Source organism: Camelus bactrianus, chromosome 19 (assembly GCF_048773025.1).
Source record: "Camelus bactrianus isolate YW-2024 breed Bactrian camel chromosome 19, ASM4877302v1, whole genome shotgun sequence".
NCBI classification, from domain to species: domain Eukaryota; kingdom Metazoa; phylum Chordata; class Mammalia; order Artiodactyla; family Camelidae; genus Camelus; species Camelus bactrianus.
The window spans coordinates 13,979,223-14,000,057 of record NC_133557.1 but is presented as its reverse complement, the minus strand read 5'-3'; the positions used below and the strand labels follow the sequence as shown (position 1 = coordinate 14,000,057).

At 38.8% G+C, this 20,835-nt stretch overlaps 1 protein-coding gene across 2 annotated transcripts in view; it reads left to right on the top strand.

Moving 5' to 3' along the window:
• SAMHD1 (SAM and HD domain containing deoxynucleoside triphosphate triphosphohydrolase 1) overlaps positions 1-20,818 on the top strand; it is a 44,195-nt gene extending 23,377 nt beyond the window's left edge. For both annotated transcript variants that reach the window (XM_010960760.3, XM_045520963.2), the window contains exons 7-16: positions 2,371-2,526; positions 3,513-3,613; positions 3,796-3,904; positions 4,600-4,691; positions 6,051-6,166; positions 11,038-11,177; positions 11,951-12,046; positions 15,757-15,861; positions 16,426-16,563; positions 18,650-20,818. In XM_010960760.3, the coding sequence (XP_010959062.1) occupies positions 2,371-2,526; positions 3,513-3,613; positions 3,796-3,904; positions 4,600-4,691; positions 6,051-6,166; positions 11,038-11,177; positions 11,951-12,046; positions 15,757-15,861; positions 16,426-16,563; positions 18,650-18,784 (1,188 nt within the window). In that variant the 3' untranslated portion in view covers positions 18,785-20,818. The remainder of the gene's footprint in view (positions 1-2,370; positions 2,527-3,512; positions 3,614-3,795; positions 3,905-4,599; positions 4,692-6,050; positions 6,167-11,037; positions 11,178-11,950; positions 12,047-15,756; positions 15,862-16,425; positions 16,564-18,649) is intronic.
• Positions 20,819-20,835: the final 17 nt, after the last annotated feature.

The following is a 20,835-nucleotide window of genomic DNA, read 5'->3' as shown; positions in this document are numbered from 1 at the left end:
AATGTATGCCAGTGCCTGCTGTTCCATAGCCTCACCAACATTTAGTTTTTTAAGTTATCTTTTCTAATGAGTGTGAAATAGTCTCTTGTAGGGACTTTTTTTTTTTTTTTTGGCATTCTCTGTGGTATGTTGAGAACCACCTCCTGTACTTTGTCACTGAGAAATCATCTTTTGTGAAGTATTTTTCCATTTACCCATTTAAAAAACTTGAATGTTTGCCTTTTAATCACAGATTTGAGGAATTATATATAGTCAGATACATGTATTGTGAATATTTTTTCTCTGGTTTTCTGACTTGCCAATTCATTTCTTCAATGAAAGTGGCTTTTGAGAAACAAAAATGTTTAATTTTGATGAAGCACTCTGGCTCAAGATGGATAGTTTCTCTCCAGTTTGGCTGCCTTAGGGCCTCCCTCAGGCTAAAAGCCATAAAGGAACTGGAATACTGTCCACTGCCTTTCTCTTCCAAGTGTTGACTTCCCTCTACATCTGCCTGCTTTTGGTCATAATCCAGTACCTTCAGGAAGTTGTCCAGCGTTAATGTTGTTTTCTCCAGCAGGGTTGATCTAAATAGGATCTACTCAGCCATTCCCAAGTCTTGTTCTTTAAATATTTTGCCTTTCACACGTAAGTCCTTACCTCATGTGGAATTTATTGCTGTGCATGTATGTGGTAGAAATCTGATTTCTTTTTTAATATGGATAATTGTTTACTGAATTACCTTACTGATCTGTAATTTCAGCCCCAACATTTATTAACTTTCCATGTGTGACGAATCTTTCTGGATTCCGTTCCATTCCATACTTGCATAATTGTTATTGTTTTGTAATAAGTCTTGATAGTTGGAAGAACAGCTGTTCACACCTTGTTCTTTTATTAGGTATTCTTTAACCTTTTACTTATCTATTGTAAATATAATTTTCTTCAGAAAGGTCTTATACATCTTTTGTTATATTTACCCCTAATTTGCTTATAATTTTAGTTATTGTCTGTGCAGATTATATTTGTGGAATTTAAAGTTTTCTGTACATATAAATTTGTTTATGAACTATTTGAAAGTGTGTTGTAGACATTCCCCTTTATTCCTAAATACATCAATGAGTATTTCCTAAAAATAAGAACATTCTCTGACATAACCTCAGTACATTTATCAAAATCAGGAAATTAATACTGTTGCACTACTGTTACCTAATTTACAGGCTTTCTTTCAAATTGCACCAGCTGTCCATATAGAAAAAGGGAAAAAAAACCTCTTTTTGGTCCTGATCCATATGTACGTTGTACTTAATTACCATTTCCCTTTAGTCTCTTTTGATCTGGAACAGTTCTTCAGTCTTTATGTTTTAGACTATGTTTTTGTCATGTTTTGAAGTGTACAGGTGAGTCATTTTGTGGAATATCCCTCAAATTGAGTTTTGGTTTTCTGGTGTTTCCTCATAGCATCAAATTGTATATTTTTTTTTGGTAGAATGCCACATTGTGACCTTAGTGTATCCCATCAGAGGCACATAAAATCTATTTATGCCATTACTGGTGATATTAGCTTCAATCACTGGATTAAGGCAATGGCTGCTAAATTTCTCCACTGTAAACTTAAAGTTTTTCCTCTGTGTAATTAATATGTATCTTGATTCCTTTTTTTAAAAAATAGTTATAGGACCATTCAGCATTTTGTTTTCATCTTCAGTTCATTTTTGGTAAGACCTGTATTAGGGCGAAGATCATTTGATTTTTTAAAATTTTTTAATGGAGTTACTGGGGATTGAACCTGGGGCCTTGTGCATGCCAGGCACGCACTCTACCACTGAGCTATACCCTCCCCCAATGTTTATAATGATTATAAATGAGAGGACAGGGACAGATGAGTAAAATGAGGCTAATTTAATCATCCAGCCCAGATCTTGACTTCAGATCTCTGAAACACTATTTTAACTAGCAAGTTTGCAGTTTCCTCTTTTCACCACTAGATGGAAGAGATAACAGAACTTGTAACTTGACAAGTTCCAAAGCTGATGGAAAAATAAAACTAAATTTTATAGTGACATTCATTAAAAATGGACTCTATCTTTATGATTAGATAATATTCAACTGTACTGTATAATAATTATATATTATAAATTATTGTATCTCATTAAATATATGTATGAAGTAATGATGAACATGGTTTGTAAAGGTTTAGAGACTAGTAAAATATAGACAAATTTGGCAGAGTTTTTTAAAACATCCACAAGACTGTAGTGGAAAAGTAAATAACTAATATACAGTAGAACTTTATCTCTGAATTACCTGGAGCCAAGAATAATTTAAATAATTAGGGGTCCCTAACGGATTAAAGTCTATAACAGACCATACTGTGCTGACTTTTTCTAGCATGAACAGGGCTCAGTTATGATGTTTGAGCACCTAGTTAACTCTAATGGACTCAGAGATGTCATGCAGCACTATGGTCTCATCCCTGAAGAAGATATTTGTTTTATCAAGGAACAAATTACAGGACCACTTGAATCACCCATCAAAAGTCCTGTGGTAAGTTTGTGTACAACTGAATTTGAATTGGCTGGTGCTTTTCATCTAGTCTTTTCTTAATTCCTTCAGATCCATTTGAGGAGGGGACATTTGGCTATTTTAGAGAGACTAAATGATAAAATATGTGATATATTTCTACTGTTTAGTGCAAAAAATGAAAGGCTTATATATTTCTTCCAGCTCCTAAGTTCTTCTGAAGTTATCCCCCAAATTAAAATACATATATAAATATTTTTAAATGACTATATGCAGTATTTTATATAGAAGTCTAAAGTCACTTTGTTTAGAAAATGTAAAAGTATGTGTCTTGTTTATCCATTAAAAGTAACATATTTCAAATATTTAGATATATGAAGACCTATAAAAATGTTGAATTAGTTCAGAAGGCAATATGTTTTGTTTCCTTTTTGATCTTTTTTTAATTAAAAAAATAATTTCCCTTTGCAGTTTTTAAAGGTTTTTTTCCTTAAAATATACAAATCTACTTCTAAGGTGTAAGATAAAGAGGTAGATTTGTAGCAAATATCCTATTTCCAAAAAATGGAGCTTCAAAAATTCTTTGAATGGTGCATATCATTTAGATTAGATGTGTAGCTACTTTGAAAGACAGTACTATTTTCATGCCTGAAATCAACATTAAAATACAAGGAACAGTCATGAATTCATAGTCAGGTCTTATATTTTTAAAAAGCCTTTAAACCTTGTTTAAGCTTGTCGGTTATGGGAAGTGTAATAGAGTTAGGATCCTTCTGATACCACAGGAAGGTTTAATATTAACAAGACAAATACTTTAGCCTTTCTTTTCCCTTTTCTACTAATTTAGGAATTAAGCAGAAGAAGGAAAAAGTAGAACCTTATCACTTACCTCACATTTCCATTCAAGTATCTGTTTAGATAATCTTCAGATTAACACAGTTGCTTTGCTTTGCTTACAAATAGGTTTTTTTCCTATCCTAAAACTTTCCGTGGCTTTTCCTGTCTTCCAGTGGCCGTATAAAGGGCGTCCTCAAGAAAAAAGCTTCCTTTATGAGATAGTGGCCAATAAAAGAAATGGCATTGATGTGGACAAATGGGATTATTTTGCCAGGTATGCACTGAACACTTCAAAAAAGTTGGTTAAAATCCTCGTATACTTTAAGTATATACAATTTTTATTTAACTAAATGGACATACAGAAAAATAAAATCCTTATATAAATTTCGTGTTGATATTTAAGGTACAGTTTCATTTGTTGAAAAATTTCATCTCTCTGCTTTGGAATCTTTCTAGGGACTGCCATCATCTTGGAATCCAAAATAATTTTGATTACAAGCGCTTTATTAAGTTTGCCCGTGTCTGTGAGGTAGACAATAAGAAGCGTATTTGTACTAGAGAAAAGGTAAGCTTTGTCAGAGAACGACAAGGAAGGTGTAGTTCCTAGTTTGAAATAACCATTCAGTAATTTGGAAAAATCACTACCTGGTAAATTGTCAATCTCTTTACTTCATGCTTAGCATTTGTAAGTATCTTAAGGTTCTTTTCACTTCTACTGCATTGTTGCTAGGCTCTGTTTTAAGTGCTTTTGAGGGATTAACTGAATCCTCAGAACTGTATGAGATAGATGTTATCATTATCCTATTTAACAGATGAACAAATTGAAGCACAGAGGAGACATACAGTTAATACATGGCAGAACTGGAATTTCAACCCAGAAAGTCTGGCTTGAGTCTTATCCTTAATCACTGTATTAACTATGTTAAGTGTTTCATAGTAGTTAAAATCCTAAAATCAGTAGGTCCCTGCTACATTAGAGGCATGTAACTAAAGAGTGTTATAGTGTTATACTATAGAAAGTCTTTCTTTTGAGAATGAAGAATATAAGAATAATACCTAATTTCTAGAGTTACTGAGAAATTTTAAAAAGATATTCAAGGTGCCTAAAACAATGTGTCACAGAGTTAAAACACTCAATAGACTTTGGTTTACTAAGAACAAAAATTGCAAATTAATCCCCTTTTCTTGACTTATGTGATTGTCTATTAACAAGAGCAACACAGTCTGATCCTACATTAATATTTGTTTCATGTCCTGCAGGAGGTCGGAAACCTGTATGACATGTTCCACACACGCAACTGTTTGCACCGCAGAGCTTATCAACACAAAGTTGGCAACATCATTGATACGATGTAAGAAGTTCAACTGTTATTTCCCTATTAAAATTTTCCATGATGCTTTGCTAGAATATCATACTTGGTCAAGTTGAGATTCCTAGGTAAATTCAAGTGAATTTTAAGAGGGCAAATCTAAAATGGTTCCCTCAAACAAATGAAACCAAAACTAGCATAAAGTGAGCTTAATTTAGTTGGAGGTGAGGGGGAGAGTGGATGAAGGGGAGAGGTGAAGGCAGAAGAGCTGGCTTAGGTTAGGCAGCAAGAGGCCACGCTGGGATGGCTCAGACCTCCGCACAGGTAGTTGCTTATGTATCAGATGTTAGTCATCTAGGTGAGAGATGGGATGTGGATAATTGACATGCTGAAATTAATTAAAAAATCAGTTGTCTTTCCTTACTCTATCAAGTATTTATCAAAATTGTTGATAGCAAATAGTGAAACTGACAGGAATTTTACCTCTTCTCCCGGATCTAGTCAGAACCAAATCAGAAAAGTACAAATTTCTCTGTGACTCAAAAAGACTCCATGAGGAATTACCAAAAATTGGGTGTGAGTCAAGTTAATTCCATGTCTCTAAAATAGCTTTAAATTGATTTATTATAAGCCTTTCATGTTTACATTTGTGTTGAGAAAATTTATCTTCTTTTCTGTTTTTTTCCCCATCTTTTTTTATGAGCAGTCTAGTTAGAATACATTCTCCTATTTGTATGGTTGTACTTTGGTAAGAGGTTTTATTGTTTTGTTTGTTTTTAATGTGGAGAATCAGGGACATCTAAGTAAAAAACCTGGTACTGCTTCTTCCTAACCTGGTTACATGAAAATTACTTAATTTCTACATCTATAAAATTGAGGCTAATTACACCTATTTTATTGTGGGAAAATGGTGTATCTAAAAGCTCTATCGTAATGCCTGAAACACAGTAAACGTGTTCACAAATCACCATGGACTTATGATTGAAAAGCAGTTGTCTTTCTTTTTTTTTTCCTTTCAGTTGAAGTATAGTTGATGTGCAATATTATATGAGTAGTTGCAGGTGTACAATGTAGTGATTCACAATTTTAAAAGGTTATAGTCCATTTATAATTATTATAAAAATTGGCTATATATATTGGTTGTACAATATATCCTTGTAGCTTGTTTTTACTTAATAGTTTGTACCTCTTAATCCCCTACCTCTCTATTGCCCCTCCCTCTCCCCACCATATCCACTAGTTTGTTATCTATATCTGAGTCTGAGAAACAGTTGTCTTTAGAACATTTTATCTCAAGATGTTATTTCCCTAAAATAGAAAGATTTCCTTAACTTTAAGCAAAGTATAGAGCAAATATTCAAATTTTCTCATAAACATAAGTGTTTATAAAATGATCTTTAGGATTACAGATGCCTTCCTCAAAGCAGACCCTCACATACAGATAACAGGTTCCGAAGGAAAAAAGTATTGCATTTCTACAGCAATTGATGACATGGAAGCCTTTACTAAGCTGACAGGTAAGAACTAAAAGGTAACATCGACAGTCCATCTCAGATAAAGTATTAACTTTCCCTGGATTGCAGTGGGTTATTTTCCAAACATTCCAATGTATTTAGCTTCTAAAGTGATTGTACACTTTTGGATTTGAGTTTTGTCTCTGTTTTATATTAACGAGGTAACCTTGATAAGGTTATTTAATCTCTCTGCATCTTAGTTTCCTCATCTATAAAATGGAAGTGATGATACCTAGCATATAGTTTTGTTGTGATGCTTAAATGAGGCATATAGCACCTGGAATATACTTGGCACATAAGTACTCAATATTTTCTATTATTTTACTTTATAATACAGCTAGACTAATACAAGACTAATACCACAAACCTAGTTTGCCCTTTTAACATTATTTTTGGTTGCAAAACACAGAATGCCAGAAATATTTCTCAGTGTGTCAGCAGAAACAAAGTCTGCAATTTAGGGTGGGAAGGAAGAGAGGCGGGGTGCCGCAGCTGGTTCTTTAATGTGGGAAAGTGCAGACTGAGAAACAAAGATCAGTAAAGCAAAAGAAGTAGACCAAAAAGCATATACCAGTCAGAGTTTTTTGTTACAAATCATGAAACTGACTCAGCTTAACTAAAAACAAAATGACAGGATCAGTGGAGAGGCTGGAGGTTCTGAAACCAGCAAAAACAACAGAAGCTGAGTGGCTTCAGGCACAACCAAAGTGACTACATCAGCTTCCTGCTCCATCACTGCTAGATTTTATCTACATTGTTCTTTAAAAATATACATGTAGGCAGTCAATATAGAGTCCCCATTACACTTAGAACTTTTTAGTCATTTTCTAATCATAACTAAACAAAAGTTAGAAGTGAAATAGTGATTCCGCGTCACAAATGTCTTTGTGTACACTGAGAATGCTGTGTACATCAATAATAAAGGTTTATAATGTGACAGATGAGTTTGCTTCTTGCTTGTTAATTAGTCTAATTTGGATTCATAACAAAGTTACTTATGGGGGATAATGTATCTAAATTGTTTCTGTTTTTTTTTAAGAACGTCATAGCAGATACGCTAGTCCCCCATGGTTGTGTGGATACGAATGGAAGAAGAGATTATAAAACAATTTGAGCAAGCTGGGGACATTTATTTTTAACTTTTGCTCATAATAAAGCAGGTGATACTATATTTTAAAAAGTCATCTTCACTCTCCCCAATAAGCCAGTCCTAACAATTTATCCTGTAACATTATTAACACTTAAATTATCTTTTGGTGAAAAGAAATGAATTCTGGATTTTATACACTTTTGGGTAAGCTGACAAACAATAAAATAGCATACATTTTAATGAGGTCTTAATTGTACATGACTGTAATAGCTCTCACTCACTGTGAAGTTTCTGGAACACCAAACTGGATTTTACCCTGTTCAATGAGATGAGTCCACTGGTCACTCATTTGGATATTGTTAACAATGTCAAAAATCCCAGACAAGAATTTAGGTCACATTTTTTGTGCTTTATCTGACAGTGTATGGGAGAACACGCATATGGCCTTTCCAGCTTTCATCATTTGAGACATAGACCATCTTCCTTCTTGCATATTACCCTGAGCACTCATATAATCCTTATTGTCCTAAACTACAGGACCTTCAAGGGACAAGACCTTGTGAGTCCTCCTTGCCTTTGCTGCTTTTCCAAAAAGCAACTCACTTTATCTTTATTTTTAAACTCTCCACCACCTTTTTAAAAATTTTTTAGAATGTTTTCCCACATTTTGGGGAAAAGTGTTGAAAACTTACAACGATGTTGAAAGAAGTTTGCAGCTAAAACCTGTATACTGACCACTTAAATTCTAGCATTTTCTGGATTTGTTTTATCGTGTATTTATCACTGACCGTCATCCCTCTACACATCTGTTAATCCATCTAAATTTTGATTCATTTCAAAGTAAATTGCAGACATCATAATACTTTACCTCTAATTCCTTCAACATGCAGATTAACTAAAGTTCAGTAACTGTTTATAGATTTTTTTTTCTTTTGATGTAAAATTTACATGCAACTTGTGTAAATGTAAAAATTGTAAGGGCACATTTGCTAGACAAATGCAGGACACAGAATGTTATCTTCTCCCTAAACAGTTCCCTCATGCCCTCTCCCAGTCAATTCCTGTCCCTACCTCACCCCTAGAAACAACCACTGTTTGCCTGTCCAGACTTTAGTATCAGTGGAATCATACAGTATGTACTCTTCTGTGTAAAGCTTCTTTCACTCAGCATTGTGTATTTGAGGTTTATCCAGATTGTATGTATCAGTAGTTCATTACTTTTTATTGCTGAGTGGTGCTCCATCACGTGATTATGCCACAGTTTGTTTATCTGTTCTCTCTGCTTCCTAAATTCCTATTTATGATGGATGGTTCTGCTTCTCTGGTTGTAGCTATCTTAAGCATTGCAAATGTTATGACCACTGCCCTACGTAACAATTTTCTTGCTGTGGTCTTTATCCCTCAATATTCCTAAGCAATGGGTGGATCTTACCCGTCCCATCCCTTCTCCTGCAAGACCCTAACCCCAAATCCCTTAATTAAATTGAGATCTTAGAATGTTAAATTCAAATGGACTATAGAGATCATCCACTTAAAACTCCTCAAATGAGGGAACTGAGACCAAAGGAGGGAAGTCAACTTATCTTAATAAATGGCAAAGGTGAGCTCAAACCAAGTCTTCTGACTCCCAAGTTGAATGTTGTTTACACTATTTTAGTGATAGTCTAGTCATTAAATTTAATAGACAAGCAGTTTCCTTTCTCTTGTATATAACTCTGTTCTGAAAACGTGTGTGGAACAGACAGAACTCTCATATATGGCCGGTGGGAATGCAGATGGTACAGCCACTTGGAAAAAGTTAAGCATTTTCTTTTAAACATACATGTATCCTGTGATCCAGTAACCCCTCTTCTACCCACTTAACCAACAAATGAAAATGTAGTTCCCCCTAAGAACCTGTACCTGGTGGAATAAGATGAAAGGCATTAAAAAGAGTATCAGTTGAGTTCTGTGGGGTTCAAAGGAAGGAGGAATTATGTCTCTGGTTTGGATGAATTAGGGCTGGTTTCACAGTTGGGTGCCTTTTGAGATGAATCTCAGGGATTAGATAGGTCTTCAAATAGTCAGATTCTGTCATGGGATAAAGCATTTCATTAATTCAGCTGGGAATAGGGTAGATAAAAGCATCAATTAGAAAAGTGTGGTCTTGTTATGTTAAGATAAAACTTCACTTTTTCAAACTGTGGGTAAGATATGTAAAGAAATAATGAAAACTGAAGATGGAGAGACGGTTTGCAGACAGCATCACTGAGCGGGTGAGGAATGTGGTAACCATGGATTAAGTAGGGAGGAACATACAAATACATGTAGGTGAGGTGAATGACATAGGTGCTAATATTTTGTTTTGCCAAGAAAAGATATTTTAATAAAACTTTTTGCAAAGTGCAGTGACTGATTCTGTCAAGAATTACCAATAAATGCTAAGCCATTGGATGAAAATTTATTGGGATAAGACCCTCTCAAAATATCACCCTGCAGGTTGTTAATTACAAAAGGAAAGACAGATTTATAACAAAGAAACCTGGGAATTATTGCCTAACCAACTGTTGGAATTTAACATACCCCATAAAGGTAACAAAGCTCATTATGTGACTCCTGACATGATACACTGAGCCAAGCATTTATACAGTGCTTATTATATTGTGTTCTTGGATCTTGTAACACTTACATAGAGTTCTTGACAATAGAGTTTAACTTGAATCTAATAGTAAGGAAACAGTCAGACAAGTTCAAAGTGTGGGACATTTTACAAAATGAATGTCTGAACTTTTCTAAAATGCCAACATTATGCAAGATTCGAAGTCAGAGGAATTATTCTTGTTCTAGGTGAAAGGAGATTGAAAAGCATGACAACTAATGTCATCCCTAATAATTGATTGGCTTATCTATCTAGCAATAAAAATTCATAAATTGCATTATTGGAACATTTAAGCAAATTCAAAGGTAGACTGTAAGATATTTTTATATCAGAGTAAATTTCTTGGTATGATTGTGGTTATGTTGCGGAATGTTGTTGTCATTGGGAGGTACATGCTGAAGCATTTAGAGTGAAGGGTCTTGATATCTCTAATTTTCAAACATTTCCTCAAAAATTTGCATGCACACACACGGAGATAGTGTGTGCCTATGTAGAAAAATGCTAACAGTTGATAAATTTAGGCGAAGGGTGTTTCATTTTGAAAATTTTTTTAAATAAAAAGCTGAAGGGAAAAGAAAGAAGGAAAATAACTTACCTTCTATCATCATGGAATGAGACTTTTGAAAACTTTCTATTAAGGAAGTTTGCATCACTTAGCCTCATCATTTAGCTGCAATAGTTACCAACACAGGGCAGTTTTGCTTCATCCCTTCATCCCATCAGACCCTGGGCCATTTTGAAGCAGAACTCCAACTTAATTTTGTAATTCCTTAAGTATAATTCTCTTTGAAAAACAAAACAAAACATAACAATAGATTAATACACCCCTTTGTACCCAAAACCCAACCCCAACTCTGATGCAGTCATCAACTCTAATGCAGTCTTATTTTCTCTCTCTCCTTTCCCACTCACTGGATGACCTTGAAGCAAATCCAAGACATTGACTGGAACACTTTTACAAAGGTTTTTTTCACTTCAGGCTTTGAAAAAAAATTGTTTCCACATCGTTATAATCGTAGCGTGCTTACATTTGTAAACTTCTGCTTGAAGTCATTTCAAAAGTACAGCAATGTATGAATCTTTTTAAATCTTGGGTTTTTTTTTTGTTTTCCTTTTAATGTAACTGATATTTCATCAAATTGGCAGATAACATTTTTCTGGAGATTTTATACTCTACTGATCCCAAACTGGATGCCGCACGAGCAATTTTAAAAAAAATTGAATGTCGTCATCTATACAAGTATGTGGGTGAGACTCAGCCAGTAGGACAAGTAAAGATTAAAAAGGTAAGTTGAAAGGTCCTCTGTCCCCCAAGGGGAAACCATTAACCCATCACAATAGCATGACTCGGTTCTAAGACCTTTACGTTCATTCTCATTTCATCTTCACATCAGTCTTCTGCGGGCTGTCCTATAGGTGAAGAAACTGGCTTGGGGGAGATTAAATAACTTGCCTACAGTTAGTGAACCAGGATTCAAAGCCAAGTCTATCTTACTCCAAACCTTTACTCTCTCATCTTGGAGGGCAGGGGGCGGGGTCCTCAAATTTTGGCTAGATACAAAGGCAAGAAAATGAATGTAAGGGAGAAGGACCTCGAAATCTGCTTGAGTGTCTTTGAGATCCTAAGGACCTGCTTTTAACTCCTTCCTTCTTTCACAGTTTATCAGGCTCTCCCAGGTGGTACTTGCCTGCCTTCTTTAGTTCAGTTATCTGTTTTCCTCTCCTGCTTGATGAAGGGTTTTCCCTGCCAGAAAGCCCCTAACACAAGCCATACTGATAAGCACACCCTGCCTCATGACACTTCCTTGGGTCTCACTTTACTCCTTCTTGTTTTACTAATAGGTTACTGCCACATTTTTTTCAATGGAAAAATTCTGTTATGAAAATTGCGCTATTGTGATTTGATTAAAAGATGGCAAAGGCAGAAGCTCTGTGTTTGTTAGGGATATTGCTACCTGCTTTCCTTGGTAAAGTGCCGTTTTCAGGGAGGGAACCTCTTCGTGGCACAAACACTGTAGGATGAAGAACTGAGCTCTAACAGGAGTCTTGTCTTTTCTAGGAAAGATACAAATGCCTTCCAAAAGAGGTCGCCGATGCTAAACCCAGTAAGGTATTGCTAGAAGTTGAACTGAAGGCTGAAGATTTCATAGTGGATGTAAGTAGTTAGCCCAGTAACATACTCAGCAAAGAACTTTTTTAAGATAAAGCACCGCCCCAGTGAACACACTGAAAAAATTCTTGATATATTAATAGTAAAATGTTAACATTGTTTTCCACTTGAGTGGTGGAATTGCAGGTGATTTTTTTTTTGCAGTGAGTAATGTACAAGGGTTTCATAATCAGAAAAAACTTTCCATTTTAAGATGGGTAAAGCCCATCTATATTCTGAGAAAGCAAGTAAAATTGCTAGTTAAATGTCTTATCATGTATCAGCAGCTAGTTTTAATTTGACAGTGTAATATTTTTATTTGGTAACTTTAACCATATCTGGCTCCTTTTAGGACTTTATGTATATAAAAGTTACTACATAAACTATGATTATTTAGTGGGCTATAAAACATAATTTACTATTGGGAATTAGGGGAGGGGTTAGTTCAATGGTAGCGTGCCTGCCCAGCATGCACAAGTTCCTGGATTCAATCCCCAGTACCTCCCCTAAAAAATAAATAAATAACCAATTATGCATTATGGGGAAAATAGGGATTGCCTTTTATTCCTCTTCTAAATCCAAGGAAATAAATATGAAAGAGTAGTGGTACTTCTGAAAAGTGCTGAAAACTGGATTAGTGTTCATGCCTTACCATGATGGGTGAAAATGTCAAGGCTACATCAGGTCCCTCCCATGTGGGACAGCACCAGCTCTGCGACCTTGGGGAGGACTGAGCAGTTCCCCATCACAGGTTCAGGCTTGCAGCACACGCACCACAGCCGTCGAAGCCAGTACACCACACAGAATGGGAGGACCAGCCGTGTACTGCAGACCCCTGGCCTCACTTCTGGACCACAGCTGAATCTCAGATGTTCATCTTTCTCTCACAGGCCACTGGCAGCAAAGCCACCAAAATAGCCATCTTCTTCTGTCACCACTCACAAGATAGGCCCTTCTTGTCATCTGTCCTCTGCACTGTCATTACCGCATTGCTCTATTTTTACCCCCTAATTTGATTTCCAGTCTCTCCCCTTCTCCCAAAGCTGTCCATGAATCCCTTTGGAATTTCCACTCTGTAATTAACTAATCCCCTGTACCCTCAGCCTCTTCGCTGACTATCTCTTTGCTTTTGTGCGGCCCGGCTGTCCCCCGAGAACGTGATTCCCCGGCAGCTCTGTCAGGAAAAGCACATTCCTCAGGGTCAGCAGACCTTCCTGTTCATCAGTCCTCTTGTTCCCTAGTAGCACTTCAAGACCTGATGTGGGACCCCTATTCCTTCGAGACTGGCACCTTAAGCCATCCACTGTCCTCTTGGGTGAAGATTTGGGCTTGGTTTAGCACTTCCTCTCTGCTCATCCTCAGTGACCTTGTCCATTCCACCTCAGCCAGCACGCTCAGCAGATTACACTCTGAAACTTATCAACATTTGAAAATATCCTCCCTCTAAAAATCACTAATTTAAGCATCTCATCTTCATCCATGAACTCCTCTCTTCTTATTTGCTTGTTTCTAGCTCACCTGGACCTCCATTTGATTATCTCCTTACTTTCTTGCAGCTTGTCAATGACCTTCTGTCTTTATTTCTCTCCCAGTCTCACTCAGATCCTGTGATCCATTAATTCAGTCATTTTCTGCAGTTACTCTCAACTCACTCACCTTTCTTTGCATTTCCCTTGCAAAAGGCTGATTGACAACCTGTGGTCACCAACCTTTGCTGAACCTTCTGGACCTTCTGGCAGGCTTAGAGCAGCCCTTCCAGTCTCCCCAGTGACTATTTCCAACCATCTTCACTCTTCCCAAATCTTCAGCCCTGCTCCCCAACCCCAGCTGTATTCACTCTCACTAATCCCATTTTGGCTCTTATTTCTGAGATAAAATACAGATCTTTTGGTGGGAACCATCTCCGCCTACACAACCAAACAAGCAAACCTGCCTCCCTCTGCAGCTGTGCTTAGCCTTCCCCTCCTTGGCACAGTGGGAGAATGTCTCTTTTTATCAAAGACTAAGGGTAACCCTTCCACTTGTGTTCTAGGCCAGGGCTGTCCAATAGAGCTTTCTATGGTGAAGGAAATGTCCTGTATCTGTGCTTCCATTTTGGTAGCGACTAACCACATGTGTCTATTGAGCACTTGAAATGTGGCTGTTGGCAACTTTTGAAGAACAAACTTTAATTTGAAGAACAAATTTTATTCTTGTATTTAATGTTAATGACTTGACATGTACAAAGCCATATGTGGCCATTGGGCAGTGCAGCCAGAAAGCCATTTGTCTCAGCACATCTGCGGAACCTTACAGTATCCATTTTCTCCTCTCTTTCTCTGACTTTCCCATCGTCAGTTAAACAGACTTCTGTCATAAGAAAATAAGAAACACCACGCTCCTCTCCATCCCTCTCCTCTTCTTCAGAGTCAAACTCATTGAGAAGTTGTGTCCCCTTACCTTTCCTGGGTACCATGTTCCTCTGTATTTTCTTCCCTCTTGTAACTTCTTAACAGCCAAACTTATGAGTTGTCCTCTCTCTTTTACTTCTCATTTACTTCTGAATCTTTTTTCTGTCACCATCACTAAACAGGCATACCTTGTTTTTTTGTGGATCACTTTATTGCACTTTGCATATATTGCATTTTTTCAAATTGAAGGTTTGTGCCAACCCTTCATCGAGCAAGTCTATTGGCGCCTTTTTTCAGCAGCATTTGCTCACTTCATGTTTCTGTGTCATATATTGGCAATTCTCGCAAGATTGAAAACTTTCTCATTATTATTATATTTGTTATGGTGGTCTGTGATCAGTGATCTTTGACGTCACTATTGCAAAAAGATTATGACTCGCTGAAGGCTCAAATGATGGTTAGCAATTTCTAGCAATAAAGTATTTTTTAATTAAGGTATGTACATTGTTTTTTAAAACATTATGTTCTTACATACTTAAAAGACTACAGTATAGTGTAAACATAATTTTCATATGCACTGGGAGACAAAAAATTCATGGAATTTGCTTTGTTACAATATTTGCTTTATTGCAGTGATCTGAAACAGTACCTGTGATCTCTCTGAGGTCTGCCTGTATTAAAACTACTCTCATCAAGATCGCCAAAGACTCCAGTGTTACTAAACCCAGCAGACAGTTTCAGTCTTCTCTGTCTCAGAGCTGTTTCTTCTGCCTGGAATTCTTTTCTTTCCTACTTAGGCCTAGTTAATTTCTGCTCATTATTAGTAAATTCACTTTCCCAGGAAAACATTTCCAGTCATTCCCCAAGGAGCCACAGACTGCTAGGTTCCCTGGTTACAGAGTTTCACAGCACCATTTGCTTTTCCTTGGTAGCTCTTACAACAAATGTGGTTCAATGATTGCTTTCATAATCGTTTGTCCAGCCTCAGTCTAGGGCATGTGGCCTGTGGGGCTGGGATTGTATCAAGTGTCCTAATAGTATCTCTACACAGCAGTGCCTGCCATGTGTCTATCACATAGTGGGTGCTGACTTTATACCCTACTTATGTTGAAAGCACAGATGGTCCCCCCACCCCACCCAGATTTCAAAGACCAAATCCCTATGGCTCAGGCACCAGAGCTGTTTTGACTCCACTATAAGCCACCTTACCAGGGCTCCTACTTCTGAACCTCCAGAGGGCTCTGCTTCATTTCTTGTGACGCCCCCACACCCTGAGTTCAGTTCTCATTGCTATTATGTAAGTGATCACTTATTGTTTGTATTAAGGTTATCAACATGGATTATGGAATGGAAGACAAGAATCCTATTGATAATGTTCGCTTCTATTGTAAGAGTGACCCCAGCAAGGCAATCAAGATTACTAAAGATCAGGTAACTACTTAGGTAAAACAAATATATTGTAGTGGCATTTGGCAAATCTTTATAGTAAATTTGCATCTTGTATGAAGTTAGGTCCTAAAGTCAATGGCTACAGTTAAAAAAAAAAGAAAGAAAGAAAGAGAAGCATGTCTTTAAAGTATACGTGATTTTGTGTAGACTAGACCATCTTAACAGCCAGTTTTTCCTGTTCGCTGAACATAGATGAAAGCGCTGTTTTTTTGGTTTAGAGGCTAGGTTATAAAGCTGGTGGGAAGAGAGGGTTGTATGGTTGAAATCACATAAATTAAATGTGCTTATTTGTATATCTTCTGTGTGAGAGAGTCTGTGGTCTTTATGTAATTATCATACAAACAATGTATCTTCTATTAATTGACATGAAGTTGTGGGACATTTTGCAATAAAACAGCTACATTGAATTCTTTTCTTTGGAGTATCACCATTGGGATAAAATGGCAAAACAGCAAAACAGCGTGGTACTTTTAATGTAACATCAGGCTGATCTGTCTTAAGTGTGTGAACTCAGGGTGACAGCGACATCTTTTCTTCTTTAAAAAGGTTTCACAGCTTTTGCCAGAGAGATTTGCAGAGCAGCTAATCCGAGTTTACTGTAAGAAGACAGATGCAGAGAGTCTGTTTGCTGCCCGGCAGCACTTTGTTCATTGGTGCGTAATCAACAACTTCACCAAGCCGCAGGTGGGTGTTTGGCATACACAGCACACGCTTTTATTTCTAAGTAAAAACAGAAAGAGATCCTTACTTCCCTCTGAAAAGTTCTGATCTAAATAATGGTCATTTAGTTTTGGTTTGGGGGGGAAACGTTTTTCCACCTTAACCTTTCCTTTTAAAATGTCTGAATCTGTGTCAACCAGTGATTTCTTCCCACAGCAGCTATGACGGGGGTGCTCTGCTTGTCATTATTGTCTGTTAGGACAAATAGAAGTTTGAAGTGATGTACAGTAAGAGTGGAATCGTCGACCGTATTCGAGACTTACCATGCTGCTGTGATTACCTACATCTGTGTTTTTGTCTCCGGCTAGAGTGAGACTTGTGGGAGTAAGGAGGCCTGTCTGTCTCAGGTACGCTAGCTCCCAGTGAAGGAGTAATGTGGAGACACTGGAAGCAGAGAATCAAGAAGCTGTTAAGTTCACCCATGTGGCTGAACTGACCCTGAGACAGGCGTTTCCCACGGGTCTCGCTCTAGTTGGGGATAACAGACACGAGTAAATAACAGTTACAGGGACGTGGTAAGTGCTTTAGGGTGAGGGGCGGCGTGAACAATCTTAGGGGAGCAATAAGGAGAATGACTTAAGCCAGGCTTGGTTGGCTTATTTAAAGAAGGACTTGGAAGCTGAGACCTGAAGGATGGGTGAGGAGTTAGCTGGGTAAAGTGTGTTGGAGGGGAGGTCAGAAAATGAGAGAGAACGAGATGCATTTAGGCGAGGGATCTGGGGCATTGTGCACAGTCCCATAAGCCAAGAGCACCAGGAGCTATGGGAGTATTTTAAGCAAAAGAATGACATTTTCAAGTTGGCATTTATAAAATTCACTAGAGTTGAAATTAGAATGGGTAGAAATAAGGATGTGGTAAAAACAGAGATGACTCTGAAGACAAATAATGCTGACTTTGAGATGGACGGATCTTCCAAATACGAGTACATGGCAATTGAATGGCTGCTTTTAATAATAGCTCTAGCAAGTCAGGTCTAATGTAGTTCAACAGAAGAAATGAAATACGGGGCACGAGATACAAAAGCTTTAGCAGAGCTGAACGAGCTAACAGAGGACAGGGGGACAACAGCAGGGAGCTGCTGTCCCCTCCAGGTAGGAAATGTCAGCCAGGTCCTGGGCCACCTGCAAGCTAGAACCACAGCAGAGCCACAGCCACTGCTACCTGACCAGAGGGGCGAGAGGAGAAACACCCTGGCTTCTCACATCTCTTCCACTTTCTCACCCATGCCTCCCGTTGGCCAAACCCACCTGGAAGCCACTAGGCATAGGAGCTGGGAAGCGTAATTCAGCAGAGCAGCTCCTGTTACACAGAGCAGAGCAAAGGAGGGCGGAGTGGATCTGAGAGCAAACAGGCAAATGCGGGGCACAATAATCTGTCACCAGCATTCTCTTCCTTGTGCAGTAAACACAGATCCTGTGCCCTTATATAAATTAAGACAATCTACCCACAAGTTCAAGAACAGTTCAGAATAGAGTCAGATGTTAGTGGGCTCGCCTCTTACACTCTTTGCTTTCATGTCGTAGTGTCACTTCACTTTGAGGCCATCCGTTGTTTTAGGCGGAGTCTGTGTGGATGAGGCCAAAGTTACGGCTTTGATTACAGAGCAAAGTTCAAGTTCTGCAGTTACACTCAGTCCTTTCCTCGTTTTACCATCTTGTAGACCTGGGCCATCTTTTATGGGAGTGGGGCTAGGAAAGAGAGGAGCAAGGGTCCAGTGCAGCCCCTCTTCCTCCTGGCAATGCAGGACAGAGCGTGTTCCATGAAGGTGTGCAAAGGGAGAGGGTCATAGAACCAGGCAGTGTGCCGTTTCTGACCATCTTTGAAAAGAACAGGTCTGGTGGTTTTTGCTCTGAAGGCCCTTTCCTTCTTAGGAGTGTGGTGGTCCTCATTTGGCCCATGCACGGAGCATGTATATAATCTGGAGTTTCCCAGGAGTCAGTCTGTCTAGAAGCCATCTGTCTGCAGGGCAAGGATACATGTGCCTGAGATGTTCGCTCAAAGTCATGAAAACTGGCTCTTCTCTGCTCCTAGCTTTTCTCTCTTTGACAGGATGGTGATGTTGTAGCCCCACTCATAACACCTCTAAAAATGGAGTGGAATTGCACAGACTCAGCCCAGAGTCCAGCTCGCATCCAAGTCGTATGCAAATCCGGAGACCAGCTTTTTGCGGACAACTCGATGTGAATGTCTGCCATCAGGTGTTTACAAAAAGCCTCACCCCTGTTCCCCAACGCAATTAATTTAGGGAGTTCAAATCACGGAGCTCTACGAATTTAGTGACAATTCGTGCTTTTTATTTCACATTATGAATGTACGCACAGGCGAAGTCATTTTTATTCACAGTAACAGGTATTAGGCAAATCTTGTTACATGAGCTATGGAAGGCACTGCCTTGCCTATTTTTTAATATTAATCAAAGCCTTTCCTCTTTATCAGCCTATTTTCTTAGAATAACAGCTCTTTTATGTATTCTGAACTCTTATGACATACGATTGTTTTTTTAAAAAAATTGGATATATTATGACAAAGGTGCACACTGGAATTCGCATTTGGGATTGTCATGAACAGCTGTGGCTAAAAACAAAATGTAAAATCCTAGCCCCTTGAGGAGGTGCCCAGCACCCAGACTTTGAGGGCAGCTCTCCCCGAGCGATCGGAGCATTGGTGAAAGGCACCTTCCCTCACCCGCTTGGCCCCCTGTAAGCTGCCAGGTTGGGGTGAACAGCAGATGAGGGCCAGGAGTGGGCTCCAGCCTTTCAGTGAAAGGCCTGATTGATCTGTTGAGAAGATCTGAGGGCTCTGGCCTCCTCTGAAGTGGGACATAAAACTACCTGATAGGAGACCCTTAGCCCCAGTGCAGAGGGAGCCCCCAAACCAGGCTGCCCTCTGGGTCGGTTGTGGCTCCAGCCTGTGCTGGTTTCTTTCTCTCCTGAGTACTTACTGCCCAAGCCATGACAGTTTTACCATGGCTCTGCCTGGAGAAGGCAGGTCCCCTCCCACCTGCCTTCTGCATCTCACTTGGGTGCTGATCAGAGGTCACCACAAGAACCATCCTCAGGGCTCCTCAGAGCTGGGACTTGGTTTTTGCCAGTTCAGTGCATGCTGTGGGTTTCAGAGCAAGCACTGAGCTGCCTGTGCTGAGATGAAGCGATTGCCTGGTGAATTCCAGATTCCCCTTTGTATCTCTACCTCCAGCAGCAGAGTCAGTACTGCTGTAGTTGAGCAGTGCTTCCGAGCTGAGGGCACCGTCCCAACCCATCCGTCCCCAGGGCTACAGAAATTCACCAAGAACAAAGTCTGGAGTTAGACCCAAAGCTGATGGCTGCCAGATGCAAGGCAGTGGGGAGTGTAGTCATGAGCCCCTAACATGTTATGCTTCTACACTCCCTTACAAAAGCTTCCCTGGCAGGCTGGGAGTCAGGGGGCTGGCCCTGGCTCTGGGCAGAAACAAGAGGGAGGGAGGGAGGAACTCAGACCACAGGCCAGCTGATTATCCACAGAGTCTCAGGAGTGCTGCCACCTTCCACTGTGCAACCAAGTTCTGTTGACACTAGGGTAACATGTGTTTGGAATGTCTGCCGTCCTGCCCTATCACCCCTCCCTTATCCCTCAGTAGATAATCAAGAGTTGACCCCTAATTCATGGAATAGTTAAAACCCTTCTCCTCTCCCACCACAATGCTGTGTGGTGGGTGTGTGGTCACATGTGGTCTCACAGAAGCACAAGGAGAGTGGTCCATGGTAGTGGTCATATCTGTTTTGGTCAAGGTGCCCCTTAAACTTTCAATAGGGAGAATTATCCGTCTCAGACCGAAGGTCAAGAATGTAATGTTTCTCCGCTAAGATTGTTTTATTTTTGTAACTCCTACTTTTAAATCATTGTATTTTACTGTGGAATGTTTTGGTCTCAATTGTATCATTATGCTATCTGAGAAACAACTTGAATCTATTTTGTTTGCATTTTTTGTTACATATAAGGCAGCTGCACTTTATGCTCTTTGCAACTGTTTTAATTATGGGAACCATGTGCCATTTACAAGGTTAAGTTTTTCTTGAGGAAGTCTTCACTATTTGTATGAAAAATGGAGACTTATAACAGCTTGGCCTCTAGAGTTACTGAGCATTGTCACCCTGAGAATGTAAATTGAATTGCAGGTCAGAGAGACTGGTCACTTCATCTGGGTGAGGGAAACAACTGCAATAAAGCTTCATGAATGTATCTCCATCCTGAAACCG